This window comes from Glycine soja, chromosome 15, assembly GCF_004193775.1.
Source record: "Glycine soja cultivar W05 chromosome 15, ASM419377v2, whole genome shotgun sequence".
In the NCBI taxonomy this organism is placed as follows: domain Eukaryota; kingdom Viridiplantae; phylum Streptophyta; class Magnoliopsida; order Fabales; family Fabaceae; genus Glycine; species Glycine soja.
Genome location: NC_041016.1, coordinates 38,846,413 through 38,869,191, shown reverse-complemented (window position 1 = coordinate 38,869,191; position 22,779 = coordinate 38,846,413). Strand labels below are relative to the sequence as shown.

At 30.8% G+C, this 22,779-nt stretch overlaps 1 protein-coding gene across 6 annotated transcripts; it reads right to left on the bottom strand.

The window, feature by feature from the left end:
- Positions 1 to 6,159: 6,159 nt before the first annotated feature.
- LOC114387930 (E3 ubiquitin-protein ligase RGLG4-like) lies at positions 6,160 to 19,278 on the bottom strand. 6 transcript variants are annotated; one of them, XM_028348210.1, is made up of 13 exons: positions 19,149 to 19,278; positions 18,719 to 18,964; positions 12,366 to 12,450; positions 12,008 to 12,148; positions 11,803 to 11,916; positions 11,147 to 11,244; positions 10,992 to 11,071; positions 10,446 to 10,551; positions 10,216 to 10,343; positions 7,476 to 7,602; positions 6,945 to 7,001; positions 6,734 to 6,860; positions 6,160 to 6,461 (listed from the first exon to the last, which is right to left on the bottom strand). In XM_028348210.1, exons 2-12 carry the CDS (start codon positions 18,947 to 18,949, stop codon positions 6,774 to 6,776), a joined length of 1,254 nt encoding a protein of 417 aa, XP_028204011.1. In that variant the 5' UTR covers positions 18,950 to 18,964; positions 19,149 to 19,278; the 3' UTR covers positions 6,160 to 6,461; positions 6,734 to 6,773. The 6 variants fall into 6 exon arrangements, with proteins under 6 accessions (XP_028204011.1, XP_028204010.1, XP_028204009.1 ...); XM_028348209.1 differs by having other exon boundaries at positions 6,757 to 6,860; XM_028348208.1 differs by having other exon boundaries at positions 6,160 to 6,860.
- Positions 19,279 to 22,779: the final 3,501 nt, after the last annotated feature.

The following is a 22,779-nucleotide window of genomic DNA, read 5'->3' as shown; positions in this document are numbered from 1 at the left end:
GTCTAGAAGAAGCTCACCACCACAGGAGGCCATGGATAAGAGCTTGGAGGAAGAATGAGATGAATAAAGGGAGAGGGAGAGAAGAGCCCGAAATTTTGTGCTCTAAGAGAGCTCTGAAATCTGAAGTTTAATTTTCAAATGATCAAAGTTCCAAAAAATGCACAGACATGACCTCTATTTATAGCCTAAGTGTCATACAAAATTGGAGGGAAATTTGAATTTCAATTCAAATTTCACTTGAATTTGAAATTGAATTTGTGGAGCCAAACTTTTGAGCCAATATTTTAATAATTATGATTAGTGAATTTTAGTTATGATTCAGCCCACTAATCCAAGATCAATTCCAATATTCTCCACTAAGTGTGCTTAGGTGTCATGAGACATGTAAAGCATGAAGGACATACACAAAATGTGACTATATGATGTGGCAATGGTGTGTAGTAAGCAAATGCTCACCTCCCCCTCTAAAATTTAATTGGATTGGGCTTCTTCCAATTCAATTAAATTTATTTCCAACCATACACATCAAATATTCACTTAGTGCATGTGAAATTACAAAACTACCCCTAATACAAAACACTAGTCTAGGTGCCCTAAAATACAAGGGCTGAAAAATCTTACATTTCTAGTGTACCTTACCTATATTATGGAGCCGTAAATACAAGGCCCAAAAATAATGAAACCTTAATCTAATGTGTACAAAGATAAGTGGGCTCATACTTAGCCCATGGGCCTGAAATCTACCCTAAGGCTCATGAGAACCCTAGGGCCTTCTCTTGCATCTCTGGCCCAATCTTCTTGGAGTCTTCTATCCAATGCCCTTGCGGGGTCAGATTGCATCACCATTCTGAGATAGTTGCTATGAAATGATCAAATTGCTCTTATCAGTAAGACTTAGTTACATGAAGAATTTTCCAATTTTAACCCAAACAAAACCCCAAAGGAGTTATTTTTGCTCAAAATAGGGGATAAACTTTGGACACCAAGTTTCTCAAACAAACTCCATAGAACAGATCACATTTGCGACACAAATATATCACATCCCATTAGTTAAAAACATAGTTTTTCTTGAAAACCAGCATGCATAGGGATAGACATACATCCCCATAATTGGATTCCCTAATCCCAACTATGGTATCAAAAGCTGTAAACAAACGATAAACTCCCCTTACCTATCTATATCTCTTTATTTTTTCCTTGCGGTGTTGTTCTGAGATCTCTTAGATTCATGTCCGTTCGTCTAAACAAAGAGGTCTATATACCAAATTGAAGATAATTTAGTATAGATTTCAAAGACAAGGTTAATATAAACTTTTGGGGTCAAATACCCATTCAATTTTAAAAGGAGCTAAAGGGGTGATTTGAGATCCACATCAAAGATATGTCATTTTGAAATTCTGACCACACCACTATGACCAGGGTTCAATGAAAGTTACAAAAACAAAGTCTATTTTATAAAAAGGCAACTTTTACAACGTCTCATTTTCAAGGATTTTTCAAATGAAGTGTAAAAACATCCAATAATGGTACCCAAGTCACAAGAGATACATAGACTCAAACTAACTAGGAGAAGGCTTAGAAATCACAATTACTTGAAAGAAACCATGAAGGGAGGATTGGAGGCTCTTTTCTTTAAAGAATACTCGTGTTGAGTTTTAAAGATTCTGCTCTGATTAAAGAGTTCCTTTCTGTGCAATGGTCTTGCGGCAAGCAACACAGCTCGTGGCAGTCACCGATGGTTGGTGGCGGTGGAGGAGGAGATTGGGGGTGTTGGGTGAGGGTTTGGGGAAGAAGATGGAAGCAAAATGGTTGTTTTACGCTATTGGACGTATTTGTGGTTTGCAAAACTCACTCAAGAAAAGTGTTGCTCGCATAGGCGAGCTAATCCAACTAAGACTTGCTTGGGCAAAATTTTGCTCGCCTAGCAAAATTCTACTCCAACAAGCTTTACTACTTCGGTGAAAATATCATATCTCATACTCCATATTTTATTTTGAAAATTCCAATGGTCTAAACGTGCAGTGGTCTTGCGACAAGTAACCACAGCTCGTGGCAGTCACCGATGGTCGGTGGCGGTGGAGGAGGAGGTTGGGGGTGTTGGGTGAGGGTTTGGGGAAGAAGATAGAAGCAAAATGGTTTTTTAATGCTGCTGGATGAATTTGTGGTCTACAAGACTCGCTCAGGAAAAGTGTTGCTCGCATGGGCAAGCTGATCCAACTAAGACTCTCTTGGGCAAAATTTTGCTCGCCTAAGCGAATTCTACTCCAACAAACTTTACTGCTTTGGTGAAAATATCATATCTCATACACCAGATTTTATTTTCAAAATTCCAATTGTTCTCTGATGGTTACTGTTATGGCTCAAAATGTTATGGATACTGTTAATTTGATTGTTGAGATATAAGGTGAATGTCATGTTCAATGCTGAGATTGATGGTATGTGTGTCTGATTATTATTGGTATACTTTAAGTGAATATATTGCTTGCTAGTGTGACTACTAAGATATGAATGGACAATGAAATTTTATTGTTGCTTATGAATGCCTAAGACCGAGAGAGTATGAACTTCGACACTTGTATTTGTAGTGTGTGATTTATATTTCTGCAATATATTGATATTCACCAGTACACATTTTGGTTTGAGTCCGGGGGTTTCTGACCCTTGACAAATTGCTTGTTATAAATTTTAGGATGTTGTAAATATAGTTGTTATGATTCCAAATTTTTGGTAGATTTGTGTGAAAAATGATTTCTATCACTTTAGAGGCCTAGAATGGTTCCCAGAGAGAAGTACATAGGCTTGGGCCTCATATCTCTTTGTGTGTGTATGAATGTTTATTTTGTGTGATGTACGCAGCATGAGAGCTATGCACACAATGTAGTGGAAAGATGCAAGAAGATTGAAGAAGAGTAAGGAACCATTAGTTTTGCCTCATCTATGAGATGTTGTGTTTTGTTATTAGGTTTCATCTGTGAGATGGTGTAGTTATGGTTAGATTCTGTCTATAAGATTGTGAGGTATATGATTATGATCCATCTATGAGATGGTGAGGTTCATTTTGAGAAATGGATGGTTTACAAGGTATAGTGGGTAGAGAGGTTCGAAGAACCTAGGGGAATTAGCAAGTGGTGACTACCTAGCATTTGGTGCACTCATTTGGCACAGGGAACTCTCAGGCCTCACTTTGCTACTCTTGATGGGTTTTGAGACTATACTTTTTGGAGTTGGGAGCTTGGAGATCAATATATGTTGTACCGGTATGTGGCTATCACTCCTTATTGTCATCCATATGGTTGTGTAAGACCACCAATACCTGGGAGGCTAGGTGGCATTGTTGGGCCCTATTATGTGTCAAGTGTGACAGTCAATTTTTTCTAGTGTTATTATCAATGATGTCAAGTGTAGTATTTAATTGTGTCAAGAGTGATAGTCAATGGTGCTAAGTATTTAGTCATTTATGTCAAGTATGATAGTTATGCACTCTAGGGCATCAAAAGTGTTGTTTGCCTAGAAAAACCATACACCATGATTATGTAAGTTGTATGCTTTGTGTGTTGTTTGAGGAGCAGAGAATTCACCCCTACAACCAAAAACTTTCAGGTGCCGACGTCAGAGGCGACCATGATGATCTCATGCTTGCAGAGATAGATGAGTGCAAATAGTTGTTGTGGTAGTTAGAGCCTTTATCTAAGGAGGATGAAGATGATCCTTCCAAGGATCCGCCTTAGATACATTTTGGTACCTTGGGTCGGGTAGATGTTAGCTCTGAGACCTAGGTTTTCTTTTGGATGTATCTATTTTAAAGTTGGGTGTACCCAGGTTCAGATAGTCATATTTGTTATAGATTTACATGTTAAACTTACTTTTAGACATTTATAGGTTGTAATCACATTTTATTTTCCTATGACATAGTACTATGGTATTTTTTATTATTATGTACGAAGACTATGTTATTTCACCCTTGTATTTGATTATTCTATTGCAAGGTTCATATCTTTCCAAAGGTTGTGATTATTGTAAATTTGTTACAAATTTATTTTTAATTGTATTGACTTTCAAGAAATGATGTTAATCTGCTTTTATACATTTTAATAGAATTTATTTACACAAGTTTTACAATAAAGTTTATCCGCATATTATATATATATATATATATATATATATATATATATATATATATATATATATATATATATATATATATACTCGAGTTTTGAAGAAAATATTAGTTTATTGACATGTATTTCAAGAATAAAAAGAATTAATGAGAATGAGAGTTTTCCAAGAAATGTTTTGAACTAGAATCTGGGGTGTTACAATACATCTTGGGAGGAATGGATGAATTGAAGGGTACTTGCCACCTTAAGGACAAGGAAGGTTTGGAAGGGGAGAGTAATGATAACACACTTGTATTGAATGAATATAAGGTATACTAGAGACCCTGTATTTTAGCATGTGATTGATAATGATTAGGGGGTTGTAATGGTTTATAAAATCAAGAGGGAAAGTGGAAAATACCTAAGAGAGTGGTAAGGAGACAACGTGATTAGGATGATTTCATTCACTAGGATCAGAGGTTAATCAACAGGTGTTGTTAAGGACATGTTATTTGTTAAACTTGGTATGCTTAATTGTCATTTGTATAGCATATTAAACATATACAAAGTTTGAAAATGGAATAAAAAGGAGAAAAGTTTGAAAAAGTTCTCATACTCTGTCTACCTTTCTGGAGGTGGCCCTGTCCTTTAATTCTGAGAATTCTAACACATACGCCTATATCTTAGAGATTGTAATTCACACATACCCCTAGCATAGAAACTATAAGTTATTTTGTATAAATTCATGTCTATGCTCTGTTGGAATAACCAGGAATCTAGAAAGGAGCAGTTGAATATATTCTTTGCAAAATATTTACCTAATCATTATTTAGATTCAATTAAGCCATATCCCCCATTGTAATCAAGGTTTTATCAAAAACTTGTAAAAGATTTTCAATCAATGAAAACAATGAATACACAAACAAATGAAAAATAGAGTTTTATGGCCATTTCATATCAATTCCATTACCAAGATTGATTAATAAAACAAAGGTTTAGAGAGAGAGACAATCACACTAGAATTTATATTGGTTCAGTCCTTAAGAGAACCTACATCTAGTTGTTCTAAGACCCCTTAGAGCTTCCACTAATAGAAAACCAAGTACAAACACTATGCACATGCAATTCCCTAAAATTCTACAATTCCCTTGAACCCTACAAGAGAAGGATCTAGAGTTGAAACCCTATCATTTCACACAAACCCTTGATAACCCTAATCAAGGTTAGAATCTAAAAAAATCAAAATTAGATTGAATACACCTTGATTTGCAGATCATGACATCTTTAGGTTCTTCCTTTGATTATCAAACCATGATGAAGAATGAATGAATCTTGATCAACATGAATCTCTTGTTGAAATGCATATTGATTCCCTTAGATGACTTTCAGAAAGTGATTCTTAAAATCAAATGTGGTAATCGATTAATTTGTTCGAATCCCTCTTGTTTTGCATTTCTAGAAATGTGGTAATTGATTTTCTTGTTTCTCAGAGAACTTCTCAAGCTTTTATGGTTATGGAATAATGATTATCAAACATGGTAATCAATTATTTCGACACATAGAGAGCTCTTAAAGTTCCAAGACATAATCTAATCGATTACTAAATGTGGTAATCAATTATCTCAAGTAACAAAGACTTCCTTCTACTGAAATTGGCTAATGTAATCAATTACTGAAAATGGTAATCGATTAATTCGATGATTCTTGTCAAATTTCAAGAGAAGTGAGTTTTGTTGCTTGTTCTAACATTTTGTAATTGATTACTAAATTTGATAATCGATTACACTGTGTCGAACTTATTGCTTCTAAGAATCTTTGAGATTAATACAATTATCTTATCATGTTTGATTTCTACTAAACATGGATAATAAAAATAAGTCTAAAATATTTGGCATGCCTAATCTAAAAATATTCAATACAAGTGTCACATATTTACAAACTTATTTGGCACTATCAAATTATTAAAACCAAAAGATCCTAAGACTAATATTCAAATCTTCAATCTCTTTGATTTAACATGCTCAAAATCATAGAATTCTCTTAGTCCTTAACTTGTAGAATATAATAGCAAGTATGGGATTCCAATGGATATTTTGCACAATCTCTAACCATACATAAAGTTTTAACATAGGTACATATAAATAATATGTACAATGTGCATTAGTTAAAATACAATTATTCAAATTCAGACACATGGGACATGGCCTAATTGAACAACTACTAACAAATACATGCACAATTTTCTCGACTCCTAAATCATCCCTACATTGCGAAGCCACCTTTTCTATGCAATAACACGGTTGTTCTTGGGCACTCTTGAAAGCCACACCAACAAATGTATAGAAGACACTTATCTTCTTAGCCCTGTTCAGATAAATATTCCATAAGGTCTTACAAAAAAAAAAAATTAAATGTAAACCAAATTAAGTTTCTTTCATAAGTTAAAAATAATTTATGCACTTTAACTTATATACAAGTTCTTCCATCGAACTTTTCCAAAAGTTGAAGTGAAATGTTGATTTTAACTCATGGGAGAAACTCAATTTATTTTACTTTCTTATTTTCTTCTCCTATAAATACTTATGAAAAATATTATCTAAACAAACAGTTTTAGGAGAAATTCATCTAAACATAACCTTAGTCAAATTATACATTATACATTTTTCCATTCTTCAATCAGCTAGAAAACACCCTGAGACGATTGGTGATCCTCTGACGACATATCGGACAATCGGTTAACCTAGATCCACATTCTCTACAAGTCTGCATTTCAAAAATTGTTAAAAATAATAAAGTAAACTATCCAACAACAGAATAGAAAGAGACCATGAATTTAATGAAGCTCACCATGTGACCACATCCAAAGGCCAAATCTTTTTTATTTGTTAGACAAATAGCACATGCCTACAAAATTTCATTGGATAAAAGCACAAGAAATAGTGTTATTAATCAACTTCAAACTCGATAGAAAAGGAAACCTTGTTCCACCAATAACCCTATACTAGAGCAAAAATCATAGAGTAATAGTACCTATAATTGCTAAGTTGCTAAATTCTCATTTTGTAGTTAATAAGCCTAAAATCATAACTAAATTAAGCACTAGAATTGCTAAATTCTATTAGCTTTGCTTAATTTAGTTATGGTTTTAGGCTTATTAACCACAATTAAAATTGTCGCTTTAACAATTTTTCACTTGAACTCAAAATTCATAGGTTTAGTGACATGAAAAAGTCTAAGGAGCAAGTTGAGAAAGTGTTAAAACTATAGGGGTGTATCCCAAAATATGTTGTTCTTTTTACACAATTTGACTTATTAGGAAGTGCTAAAGGAGAATATATATAATGAATCACTCTAACTTTCAATCATATATATATGTACCATTTGATTTCTTTCATCATCCATGAAAGTTGGCGTATTGCTCAGAACACGAGCTGGTGGCACAAGCTGGGAATATGGTGCTGGAGGAGGTCTTGGAACTATTTTATTTGATCTTCCTGTTGCACGACTTTTGTCCAAAAAACAAAGAAAAAAATCATCAAATAGAAAGTTGTAACAAATAGTCGTCTGAAGGAAACCACATTATGGACACAAAATTTATTGCATATATTTTTTCTAACACCTCATTTTTCGTAAAATAAATTAAAAAGAATTTTATTAAAAATAAATAGAGATTTAGGAAAATAATGAGATTTTTTGTAATTGAATAAATAAGGAGAAATAGTTTTATTAATTAAAATAATGGTTTTGATAAATAAAATAAATATATGTTCTTAGAAAATAAAAAATGATGTTTTATTTATTCATTTGATAGGGAGTAAAATAGAGTTTCTTTTTATAAAATAATAAAATAACAAAAAATAAAATAAATAATAAGCTGAGAGTATCCTAGTTATAAATAGAGATATATTAGATCAATTTTTACATTTATGATATGTCTCTATACTCTCTTCTTCTCAAATTCGTTTTCCCTTTTTCCTCTCCCAAAACTCTATCTTTTTCCCGCATACACCCAAAGCCATCCTAATAAAACTACGCCTCCAAACTCATTAACCGTTGAATCGTTGTGAAATTTGAACATCAGGTTCGGAACTCATTTTTGCATATCCCTACCATTGGGATTTGCAAAATAATGTTTGTGGAGAGAAAAATTCCCCTCGCACGCAGAAAGTGAAAGGCTCCAATCCCTTTTCCTTCTCTCTAACGCTTGGAAACCCTAGTAGAGCAACTAGAGGAAAAACTTGAGGAATCTTAGGGAACCACTAGAGACGCTACTATCGCTGTCAGACTACACACATGAGCCGCTTGGAGGTAAGAGATGAGTTTATCGCAATGGGGGTTAGAATGAACATATGTAGGGATCATTAGAGAATCAAATTAGGGTTTATTTTAGGATGTTTATTGTATTTTAATTCTTCCTTTATGAGTATAATTGCAATATTGTTGTTGTGTTTGACAAACCAATTGATGCCCTAATGCAAATTGGTTGATAAAATTGAGTACTCTTGATGTTTTCGTGTTTTTGACCTATGATTTTGATTCTTTTGATTTTAATATGATTATGTGAAATTTTTTGAGGGGTGGGTGTTACTCCCCATGTTGTGAGAAGCACTTTTGTATAATTTGTTTGTATTTTGGACAAAATTTACTAGATTAACGTGATAAATTGTTATATTGAAATCATAAAATTATGATTGAAATTGTATGTAAGAGATATATTGAGCATATGTTAATATGTGGGATACACGTGAACATGTGATGGTGGATTATGACATTGTTAGATGTTAAATTGTGGACATGGGATATGGTTGTGAATAAGTGTGTGGTTAACACTTGATGTGACAATTACTTGTGTTGTGAGTTGTGAATTATACAATAACCCGACTGATGTTTACCTTTAGAAAAGTGTCTATGCCCAAGGTGTTAAAAGAAAAGTGTAGGGTTCCAAGTTAGGAACTCGAGGTGTTAAATTATAGCGTAATGCCCAAGGTGTTAAAAGGAAAGTGTAGGGTTTCAAGTTAGGAACCTGAGGTGTTAAATTGTAGCGCAATGTGTTAAACGTGTTTGAAAACAAGTGTGAGGTCATTGGTATTGTATAATTCATGAGCAGTATGTGCGTGCAAAAGTTGTTTTAGGGGTTGGACCTGAATCAGGAAGGTGGGACCCTAACGAATTCTTCGGTGTCTAGGCCTCGGGGGTAAGTACGCTTGGTTTGAGAGCTTCTTTAAGCCTATGTTGATCTCATATGGTTGGAGCATTCTAGAAAAATAGAATGACCCTAACTGGTCACCTTATGATTTTACTTAGTGAGAGTGACCTAACATACCCATTGTGTGGCGTGTCTTGTTATGTACTTCTAAGCGTCCTGGTGTTGTTTTTCACTGACATGGTACCACATTGCATATACGCTTGAGTCTTAGTATAGTTGATTCATAATGCCTATGAATTTTTTATTATGAAATTGGTGTTGTTACGTCTTGAATCGAGTGTGTGATTCATGTGTAATGTAATTGATGATTGAAAAATGAGTTTTAAATGATAAAGTGATGAAGTGACGTGAATTGTATTAAGTTGAACTATGTGATAAATATTTTTATAATGTATTTTGCTTATGTATTTGTTTATCTATATTTTATTTAAAAATATGATAACTCACTCCCTACGTGTTGTTTGTGTTTAGATTTTGTGATGATCTCGAACCTTGTTTTCATGGGAGCAGATGACTAGGTGGACGACTTTAAAGAACCTCGTGCTAGAGGACGTTGTGACATAATGCTCTGATAGGATGTGACATTGGGGCATGAGATTCTGTTTTAATTGCATAATGTTCTGAACATGCTATTTTACTTTATTTTATTTCGCTGCTTAATTTGTTTCCGTTTGTAAACTTGGACGACCTTATTTTGAGCCAAAGATGTTTTAATAAGTTTTATTTGATAACAGTGAAGTGAATGTGACCATGTTATCCACGTGGATTTGTTTATGTGATTTGAATAAAATTGATTTAATTAAATTTCATATTTTTATATATTTTTCTTATTTATATGTATGTTGGGATAGATGGTGTCACATTTTTCACTTTTCATCTAATGAAACATAAGCCTGTGTATAAGGAACCAACCCAAGTAGTCCAAGTTCAGTGGCTGCTTTATATTGGAAGGGTATCTCCATTAGAGCAGCCAGAGCAAAAGCAGCTTCTTTTTCTGAGGGGCTTGATTTCTTAGCCATTATGTCAGTGAAGTTAACAAACTGCAAAAAGGGAAAGAGAAGCTTTTACTATAACAAACAAAGAAATAACAAAGAATGCAAATAGGTAATGTCATTCAAAGCATTCTTTTATTGTAGCCATACCTGAAAATTGTCAAAGTCGCGAGCTGGTATCTTGTCATCAAACTTCTTCATGTCTTCCCAAGGTCCATCACCAACTCCAACCAGAATAATAGAAAGGGGATATGAACTGGCAGCAGAAAAAGTAGAATACAGAAAATTAATGGTTGATTAAGCAACTGCGTGTTTTGTTTTAATCTAACTGTTGTGGAATAGGATGGTGTAAAAAGACCAGAAAGATCTCTATCAAATAAGCCACAACAATCCACATAACTAAACTTATCCCCACATTTAACCAAGGAGTATTAGGTTTGTAAGTCCTTTTCACTTCTATGTTGCTCAACATATCCATCTCTTTCTAATGTGAGACTTCTTAGTCACACTTGCACTCTAACACTAATATTGGAGACAATATTATTATATTTCTCATATAGTTGAAGCTAACTTCTAATGTGGTACTTTGTTTGATATTCGTTGAGTTTTTTTCAGAGGGTTTTCATTTTATAATAACAAACAATTAATCTTGATAAGCGTCTAGGGTTGCTTTGATGATTAATTTGTCATATGTACCTTGCATCAGCTATTGCTTTGATTGTCCTCGCTTCTTGTGGACTGAGTTCTCCATCCTCAGACGCAGCACTTGTTGTTACCTTCAAATTGAACAAAATTATACAAACATGAGAATCGCATCACATGCATACATACACAAAAGTAACATTATGTACCTGGCCATCTGCAACAATAACTAACACATGGAATTGGCCATGGCTTTTCTCAACTATATCTATTGCGGCCTCAATCACTGGAGCATAAGATGTTGGTCCTTAAAACAAAATACAAATATTTCTTCAGTCATGGCTCTAGTCTTAAGTTTACTAATGTTATGTTTGATATATCTGATTAATGATGATTCCATTCTACGATTTATTCCACCCTTTTTAACGGAATTAAAATGTACAACTTTTTAACCTCGTGTTTATTATGCTCTTTTTTTCAAAATGAACTAAATGTAATAGAACTCATGTTATATTATGATTTGTTCCAATGTGTCTACTAAATTGCTACCTATGTTTTATGGAATGAAATTCAGTTTATTTCCCTAGCGTATCCTCATATATTATAATAAATGAGGACTGTTACTTTTTTTAATTTATCCTTTCTAACTCAGAAAAATATATAAAAATTATCATAATATTGTAGTGTGCAGAATGCAATCACTATTCAAACTGTCACTAAGAAAATATGTAATCATTCATGCATGGAGTATCTGATCCAAAACATTGTACACACTTCATCTTTTTTTTCACAAACAAAATAACAACACTTCATCAAAGCCAAGATATTACCAAACACTTCAATTATAAGCTAAGATGAAAATTACCTGACAGTCTCAAGTTTGGAACAATTTTTTGATAGCAAGCTAAAACTTCCTCAAAACCATGGCAAGGTGAATTATCACTGTGAAAGCTAAACACTTCTTGATCATGAGTGGTGGCTGTTTATTTAGACACAGAAGTTGGACCATTTTAATATTGGAAAAACTAACTTTCTTCTATACATTTTCAGCTATGAGGATTAGGCCTTACCATCACCAAAGCCAAAACAAGGAATCAAGTTGTCATCATCAAAAGGAGCCAGAGTCTTGCCAATAATAGAGATGGCTTTCTCATAGGGGTTAGGTGTACTTCCAATAGCATGCAGGCTTCTATTGTTGAATGAGACACTTCCTTCAATAACAATATGGATGCATTGGCTTTGTAGGCAAACAGTCAAAAAGCAATCATTTCAAAAGGAAATGATAAAAATCACATACTTCATGTAAAACCAGAAATCATTTTCATGCCAATTTAAGCTCTCAATTATGGCTTCATTTCATCTTTATACGGATTGCATTGGATGTGGATCATAGAATTACTGTTACTTTTTGCTTTATGTACTACTTACCAGTCCATTCATTGCTTTTTGTGAAATCAATTCCAAGGACAAGATTTGATGATTCTAAACCTTCCTTCCTCAAGGCAATTGTAACCTGTATGTAAAGAAACATCAAAATTTTCAATGGACACGCTTACAAATAGCTTAGGGTAGTCACATACCGAAATTCACTAATAAATACTACAAGGATGTAAAATTTCTTTATGCAATATCTAGAATTTATACAAGATCGATGTTTCTATAAGGTATTTTGTATCCTAATTGTTCGATTGTTACCAAATTAATTTCACAAAAAATTTTAAATCACAACACATTTGACTTAAACATTATTTTAGTCCATGAAAGATATGAGGTCAATCAGATTTAGTCTCTAAGAAATAAAAATTGCTAATTTTCTATCTAAAGGATGGAAATGTTAATAACTTTAATCATTTTAGAGAACTAAATTAAGATCAAGAAAAAAATTAAGATCGAATATTTATACGTGTGCATTTAAAAAATACAGTGCACATCAGCATGTACATTAAATTTTAAATAATTTAAATATATATTATAATGACAAAATATCAAAAAATTCATTTCTGCACAATTTTAATTTTCAATTCAATTGAGAAAATATAGGCAAGATATCAAATTTGAAAATTTTAAATCATGCTTCAAAGTTTTAAATCATGAAATCTAATTATTTAAAAACTTTACGAAATAAAAAAAAATATAGATTCATGTTCCAATGTTCGATATACTTCTTCCGTATTTTTTTAAAAGATCTTTTCAATCAATTTATATTTTTTTAAGAAAATTTATTAATTTAGTGAGTGAAATTAAATTTATTAAAAATTTGTAATGTTTCTTTTAAAACTATCTTTAATTTTTTTAAAGTAATCATCTTTCTTTCTAGTTAATTACTTTTTACATTGCTGATCATTTTTTTAATCTAAATAAGAGAGAGTTTATCTCATTAATTTTTAATATTTATTATGTTAGGATTAAAGTATTTGTTAATTTAGGATACTTGAAAAACATTAATACAACAAACAATTAAAAAAGAGTCTCGTAAAAAAAATAAAAATATAATCTTATGAAAGATATATCTTTTATAATTTAGATGCTCGAGAATGGATGACAAAATAGACTCGGATCTTATTAATACTTGCAAAAGTATTCACAAACTCGGAGGATAATTACTCATGTATTGGGACTGAAGATAGAAACAAGTATTTATCCACAAAATGTTGTGGGGATGGGTGCTGGTATGGATACTATAATACTAATCCCACCCCGCAAGTGCAGGTCATATATTATATATTAATGTAATTAAATTGTGTTAGTTATGTAAATAATTTATATTATACATGTATTTTTTTTAAAAAATTATATTTTTCTAATTCAATTGGTATTTTAAAGACACATTCCAAGTTTATGCTTTTCAATTCCAATGTTGATATCATAATTGGAGTAATTAAGGATTTGTTATTAATTTTATTTCATGTAAGTATTTTTTATGTTGAGATAGTGGTATATCACCATAGTTTTGGTTTTGGATTGACTTTAAAATCTCAAATATTGTTTTGTGTAGGTAGTAAGATGATATTAAATTTAGCATATCTTATATTTACTTCACTCTATTTAAGAATAATAAATTTATGTATAACGTCATCATATGATGTCTAAGTTTAATTAGAGATTTTGTTAAGTGATTGGAATATTAACTTTAATAATTGTTATATTGGATTATTATTTTTTTAATGTTGTTTATATCTATGACTTAAGTTTGAAAAATTCAATGTTATGTTTGTTTATTTTAATATTGTTTTGTGGATGCTTAGATTATTTAAGAATGAATTTTCAATTTATTTGTAGTAATTTTTTTAGTTAATATATTTTTATTGATTTATTAACTTTATATGAGTAAAATACAGGTTATGGGTACAAATATGAATACATACAGCTAATACAAAGATAAAGATTAAAATTAGTATTCGTGCATGTATGTAAATTAAATATAAATATTTTTTAAAATATGGATATGAAAATAAATATCATAGGACTTTATTCAAACTCAATCTAGTGTGATCCTGTGGGTATTGAGACCACCACACCTGGCCCAAAAATCTTAAAAAGTGACACATTTTCATGTGAGCAGGTAAGTCACCAATAAATATAACTATTCACATTAAAATTTTATCATGTCCTTTCTACAATATCCATTTTTTGTTTGGATTTAATGAAAAAGCCAAAAATTCTTTATTTATTTGAATAAATGATTAATTTAATTTTTAAGTTTATATTTCAATGTTATTTTAATCGTAAGTTTTTAATTTTTTTTCATTTTGATTCCTAATCTAGTGACGTAAGTAGCAATAATAACATCAGTTTTGGAAGTAATAAACGATTTATTTAATTTCATAGTCATTAACAAACGATTTTAGATTAAAAAAATGAAGAAATATTTATTAATAATTTATTTAGACTAAAATCATCATTACAACTAAACAATTAGTATTATGCAGTTTTATTTTAATCTTATACTTCTCAACAGTACTTTGCAGTCCATATATTATACATAGATGAAAACGCGTTTTCGACACCCGTGCTCCCCTCCCCCTCTTGATAAACATGTTCAGCCAGTGGATATTAAGAATAATTTACTTTTTCATAAAACTTTTAGGTGCAGATATTACTTTTATTTTTAAATATAACACTCTTTTACTAGTATTTTTGAGAAAATTCATTAATTTAATTAATAATATTAAATTTTTAATAAATTATATATTTTTTTCAAAATTATTCTTAAAATTATTAGAACTCATCATTTTTTTATTTAATTATTTTTTACCTAATCAATTAATGTGTGTTATTCTTCTTTTCTAATATTTATAAGAGAGAATATATTTATTTTTTAATTCCTAATATTTATGGTAAAGTAATTAAAAATATTTTAATAAAAAATAATGAATACAAAAGAAAACTAAAAAGTCTTATTAAAATAGATGAATAAGAATTTTATATTTAAGGACGAAGGTAGTGTTTTAAAAAAATAAGACTTAGATATGATTTTTTAAATGTTTTTTATTGTTTTTAATTATAAATTTAGACTTGGCATTCCATTCTGACAATATACATAAATTAATGTTTACATTAAATATAAATTCTTGAAATTAAAATTTTAATTATAATATCTGATTAGATAATAATATTGAAAATATTCAAGAAACTGTAACTAATTTTTTTTCTTTTTAATAACTATATTATATTTAAGAATTATATTTTTTTTAAAAAATTATATCATTAACTATTAAAAATGATTATAGGTGTTTTTTAGTCATTGTAACTAATAAATGTATGTTTTAAAATATTAAAATTCAAAATATTTATTATATTTATTAATTTATGATTAAATGATAATGTAAATTATTTTGTATTATACAATATTTTATCTATATCTAATATAATATTTAAAAGTTCAATTGCAAAAACTAAATACTTTTAAGACATAAAAATATTATATTCTCAAACTAATTGAAAATCCTGTTTTAAAACGAGTGAAAGAAAACGTTGAACTACTTATATTAAATGCCAATTAAACATCCAACTATACTGACACTGACACTACAGTCTTAAAATAAAGGTTTTGCTTCTGCTGAAGCAGGCCCACTGAGTTAGTGTACAATGGAAGGTGGGGCTATTAATGCACACAATGCATCAGGTGGTACAATTGGTGGCACGGGCGTTCACGAACAAACCAAATCGAAGTGAAAATAAAAAAATCACAAATTGCTCAAAATTAAAATTTATTGAAATATGTTTGATTTTTATTTTTCTGAAATCGCGCATGATTTAGGATTTATGAACCAAACCAAATCGTTTAAGCACTATAAGTGTGTGTTTTCTAAATTTTTTATGCACAGTATACAAAATGCCGGTGCTTATTTGCATTTTGTGTAATTTGTACACAACTTGTGACAAATTCCAAAAGCTTTTTATTAATATATCAGTTTTTTCCCTATGCAAAAAGAAAATATGTTTTTCAATCAATGGTTTTATAAAGATTTTGTTTATATTAACCAGTGTTAATATTAAGTTGCCTTTCTATTCTAAGAAGCTTTTACTTTTATAAGTGAGTTGTATCTTGACTATCTTATAGTTTTATGTAGTATTTTTTTTTCAAAAATTCTGTTTATACCAGTTGAACGAGTTATTATTAAGATTTGTCCATTTACATTGAATTAATAACAAAAAAATTTATCATTTTTTTATTTATTTCAATACTTACTAGTAAAATTTTAAAACCATAAAAATTAAACCTAACCAAATCACAAAAGATTAATTTAGTTTGATTTGAATTTCATAATTCATTTAAATTTAACCACTATACTTGCACTTAATTTTTTTTATTTGATTTAGAGTATTTTAAAGCATAAATCACACCATGAACACCCCTGATTACTCGAGTAAGCCTTTAAGGATGGTTTGTATAGGTAAAACTTTTTTTTTTAACTGGTATACTTTGCAAAGTTGATTTTAAATTAAATTAATTTTGTAAAACAGATTATGATTATAAATAATTTTAAAGTTAAATAATTCATGTTTAAACATTTTATTCTTAAAGATGATAGTTTATTAAAAAAATCCTTCTCGAAATTACATTCTTTTAGATTATATAAACGAGTCTTAGTTTATTTGTGCATATATCAGGTTAAATCATAAATGTATAATTGTACTAATTTATTTGTGAATAATAACTTTTATAATATTTTAAATTTTCAAGAAAAACTAAATGAAAACGATAATTTTAAGTAATATTAAACATGTTTATTTTATTAAATATTACCTCAAAAATATTAAATACATTAAAAATATATAATATTGTTATTCTTAAAAATTAGAAGTGGACTACCTTTACACTGCTCGACGCCCAGTAGGTTTCTTTTCTTTTCTTTTTCTTTTTCTTTTTCAACAGCAGGGCCCATTAGCATTATTTGTATCTTCAATCTCAAGGAAATAATTATTATTATCAAAAGATGCGATGTGACCTTGCATAGCTGTTGTGTAACTTTATTTATTTAATTTTTTTGATGGGCGTTGTCTGACTTGAATCCAGTGTACTAAAAAAATCATCAGAATCACTTTTTTCGCGGCCGTCCCAAGCTGAGGTTAAGGAGAAGAGTTCTGTTACATCTTCGGCGGCCACCATAAAATTAGCCGTTATAATTAACATGGATTATAGCTAAATAATATTTCTTAAACTTTGATGTTTAACCAACAATATTATGTGATTTATATATCCAACCTCATTTAGTAAAATAAGATTTTGTTGATATTATTGTTGTATCAGTATCACACTTTTTATAACATACTTTCCGCTATAACGTACTTTGCTGTTGTTGTATCCAACCTCACTTTTTATTTAACATATTTAATTTTAGGTTTTAAATTTTTTAATAAATTTTAACTAATAAAAAATACATATTAAAAAATATGTTAATATCATTCCTTTTCTTTTTTAACTTTTGGTAAATATTAATAGGAACTATAAAATAAAAATAACGTATTAATATTTTTTTTTCTTCTCATTTCTCTCATATTTCATTTTGGGTGAGTATATCTCAACCTGAACTATTTATTTCATATGTTATAAGATTAATTTTGATGAGTTTAAGTTTTGAAATTTTATTTGATACATTTTTTTAAGGATGATTTTTAAATATATTTTAGGTCATCCCAATCTGATTTAGTATTTTACATTCTCTTGAAAATGATTTTTTTCAAACAATTATGTACTGATAATATACTTTTTTATTTAAAAGATGATATATTATATTTATAATAATATTATTTATTAACAAAAAAAATTAATTTAACTATTCATAATATTATAATAATATATAGTATTGAAAAAACCAAATTGACTCGATTAAATCAGATTGAGTCAGTTTTGATTCATGTATTTTAAGTCTCCATCAAATATGGTTCGAGTTTTAGGAGGAAAAAAAAATCCAATCAAACTTTTAGACAAGATAGTGAGAAAGATAATCTCTTCCTAACTTTTCTCCTTGCTCATCCACTCATCCATCCTCCCCACTCAAACAAAAGAAAGAAAAATATCTATTATTAACCTTTTTAGTCAACGCCGCAATTTGAGCCTAATTCACGCAGCTTCAAAGTCTATCCCAAAATTCCATTTAAGAAAATTCAGAAAGAGAACTAACCAATACCAAGAGAAACAGCCTGATTTTAGTTTTTTATTTTTTTTGGCTACGTGAGCAGCAAGATGTTGAACACATAAACAAGACAAGCATATAATTTGAATCTATTAATTACAAAATTCAATAGCAAAAAGAGGAAGAGTAAGCTGAACAAACCTGTTCTAGGGTGGTGAAGTTATCGGGAATCAGAGCATATTTCTCTTTGGCAGACAGTTTCCCCGAACCCTTATTCAAAGACATAGCTGCTGGTGGTGGTGGTTCTCGTGGTAGTGGTGGTTCTAGCGACGGTGACGGCGACAAGGTTTTGTTTTTCGGAGAGGGAACTCTCCCTTCAACAACGTTTCTGGAAAATTGAGTGTCACGCTTTTTAGCATGCGAGTTTCCCATCGCAGCTTCATTCAACTTGGGGTTCGCAAAAATTGATCACATATAATAATTTCAAACATTAAAGCTAAAACAAAATTTTATATAAAAAAAGGTGAAAAATGAAGGAGTAGGTACTAGGGACTGTAAAATAGAAATAAAATAATGGAAAACAAGGATAGCTCTGGAAGATGAGAAAAATAAATTGGAATTAGATTCTCACTGCTTTGATTTCTTCATTTCTTGGCTAACACAATTATGATGTATTGAAGAGTAGACTTTATGGTAATGGCAAGGAGATAATGTGGTATAGACATAGTTGGATAAATATTGAAGAGTTGACGGTGGAGACCCACCAATGAGTAATGAATGACCGGTAATAGAAGGTGATTTCGGTAAACTAAATTTCTCATTTTGCATTGATGGGTCTATGAATATACTATTAATAATAAAATCCGGGGATGAGGATTTTTTTTTTTTTGTATCTCAACATTTTCCACCTAGTTCTCCGACACAAATGAAAAAGTCTCTATTCCTTGAAATCTCTCAAAAAATCGGCGCCCATCTTACTAGGCATGGCAACTAGGCCTGAACCTATGAGATCGTCCCAGATCCACCCCGATTTTGACGAGAAAAACTCAAGTTGACTGTGGTCGGGGTCAAAGTCGGGTTTTCCCCAATATCCAAAGTCAGGGTTAGGGTCAGGATGAGATTATTAATACCCGTCCCCGCCCCCAAACTCGTCCCGCTAATAATTAATTTACATAAATATCATTATATATATGTGTGTGTATATATATATATATATATATATATATATATAACTTAAAACATGAAACTATTAGATTTAATTTTATGCTAGTGTTGGATTGGATTTTATATTGTCATGTATAATCTAAAAATATGTTATGGTTGCTATTTAAAATTATATTTTTCATTTTATAAAAATTATATAATTTTTTTTATAAAATTTTATAAGTATACCGGGGGCGAGGCGGGGTGGGGAAAACCCGACCCCCATCGGAGGTGGGGATGGGGTAAATATACACCCCCGTTGGGTTTCAAGGGCGGGGACGGGGAGAGAAATGGGGAGTCGGGGGCGGGGTAGGGTAAGTAAAACCCGACCTCGACCCGCTTCGTTGCCATGCCTACATCTTACCACCAGTGCCAAATGTTTTTTTTTTTTTGCAATGAATAGAATCAGTTTATAAATATGGAATAGGGCCTCCAAAATTGTGTACTCTTGAGTAAGGGGTGTTGCTAGGTGCACCCAACACCATTACTTATGCATTCAGTAATTTAAGTGAAGTGGCAAAAATGTCATTCACTTAAATGTTAAAAAGGGGCTCCTTTGTTTCAGTCCGTACGACGCCGCCACAAACCAAGCTTCTTCCTCCTTCATCTGTGTCTGTTCTCTACCATGTTGTCGTCATCCTCAGCTTCCATTGCTGTCGTTCAGGCCATCTCCACCACCGTTGTGTCATTTCCATCGTCGAGGTAAGCCTTTTTGTTTCCACCGTGCTGTTTGCCATTTGATATGTCGCATTTCGAATCTGTATAAGCCATACAGATTTAGTAATTCGTATGAGTTATACATATTGATTAATCTGTATAACTCATATGAATTACCTAATCCATATGAGTTATATGGATTAATCAATCCGTATAATCCATATAACTCATACTTATTAGCTAATTAATATATTTTATTTTTTTAATTATTAATATATTAATTTTATTTTTGTTTTTTCATAGTTAATATTTTTTATTTATAAACATATTATTTTGATTTTTATTTTTAAATAGTTATTTTTGTTAAATATAAATATATTATTTTGATTTTTGTTTTTAAATAGTTATTGTTTATTTTTTAAATAAAAATAGATTATTTTGAATTATGTTTTTAAATAGTTATTCTTTTTTAATTGTAAATATATTAATTTATTTTTTGTTTTGAAATAGTTATTGTTTTTTAATTATAAATATATTATTTATAATGTTTTTTTAATACTTAATCTATTTTAATAAAAAAATAGATTATTTTCATTTTTGTTTTGAAATAGTTATTTCTTTTTTAATTATAAATATATTTATAATTATTATATATTAGTTTTTTTTGTAAAAAAATAGGCAAGGAGACATATTTTTTGTTATTTAATTTAATTAATTAATTATAGTATTTTTTAAGTTGCTTTTTAATAAAGAAGCTATTTTGATTACATAAAATTAATTAAAAATAGATTTTGAAAATATATATAAAAACTAATTTTTTATTTATGAATTATTAAATAGTAATTGATTGAAGTATTATTTGAATTTTGACATAAACTATTATGATGGTTTAAACGTGCAGATTATGGTTAGAACTAAAGGTTTGGATCAGGCTTTAGACAGGATTATAGGAAGAGCCATAGGGAGAAAGGATAATCGTGATTCAAATGAAGCTCTCCAGCGACGAAGGCCCATAGCATTTACACGTAGGCAACGGGAAGTTGTCCCTGTTGCTGAGGATGTTCATCATGTGGATGACGCAGCTGACGAGGTCTTCCAATAGCCTTAAAAAGCAATTGTTGATGATGAAGTTGTTGATGCCCAAGGTTTTTCAGGCAGACCGCATGACACATTAGTTCTGATTAGCTATGTTGATCATGTTGCAGTCATTGTTGGAATGGAGAGGTATTTCTATTTTTAAATAAATTATATTTCAATAAGTATTTGTTATTATTGTTAAAATTATTTTTTTAGGAACATCCTAAATTGAAGCTATCCTCCTATGGAAGGAAGGTTCAGAAATTCAGGAGGCCTGCTGCAAAGATTGAAGGGTTAATTGTTTCCACAGGATTAAGTCCTCTGATCGCATGTTCCTTGGACACTGGCAATCGAGGACTTATATTGACTTTTGCGGAGAGGTGGCATAAGGAAACTAGCAGTTTCCATCTTCCTGTAGGAGAGGAAACCATCACTCTCGATGATGTGGCCTCTTTGCTTCATCTGCCCATCACAGGCGCCTTCTATAGCTTTGAGACTCTTCATGTTGAGGAAGTAGTGTTGCTGTTAGTGGAATTACTTGAAGTGAGTGCAGATGAAGTGAGAGTTGAGACAGTACAGTGTCATGGGACATATGTACAACTATCATGGTTACGAGACATTTATCGTAGTAAATGTGATGTCGCACACTGGACTATAGCAGCTCGAGCTTATCTGTCATAGCAAAATGATTGCCATACACATGGCCGATACATATTACGCGATGCACAGAATAATCTGTTGGTGGTTGATTTCTAAGAGGAAAAAATGTCATGCTTAGTTGGAGAGACAAAGAAACAAGGATGGCATTATACCTTGATGCAATGACATATCCCATGTCGATTATATTCATCCACTTATCCATGGTAACCTGCATGTTACATTTTTATGATTACATTTATTTAAACTAAATTTTAAATTAAAAAATAACATAAATTACATACCATGGATAATCCATCAACAAGTAGGGACCGCTTTAATTCCTCAAATTTGTCTATGCAACCAAGGAGGTTGATATACTCATAAGACCATTGGGCAAGTTCTTTAAGCAAATGGTTGCGCACCAAAGACCATGAATTTTCACCCATACCTAATAAGGCAGCAATTGCACAATATCCACAATTACTGTCAACTTTGACATCGACAATGTTTTCAATGGAATCATGAATGCACGGATGAAATTGATCCAACATCGGCATAGTTCTTCTTGGAATTTCTTGGTCAGATGATGATGCACTACTTTTGACTAAAGAATTACTATTTTGCACAAAATATAAAGCATCAACATACTCTCAGTCAGACGGATTATGCTTTGTTGATCTTTGATG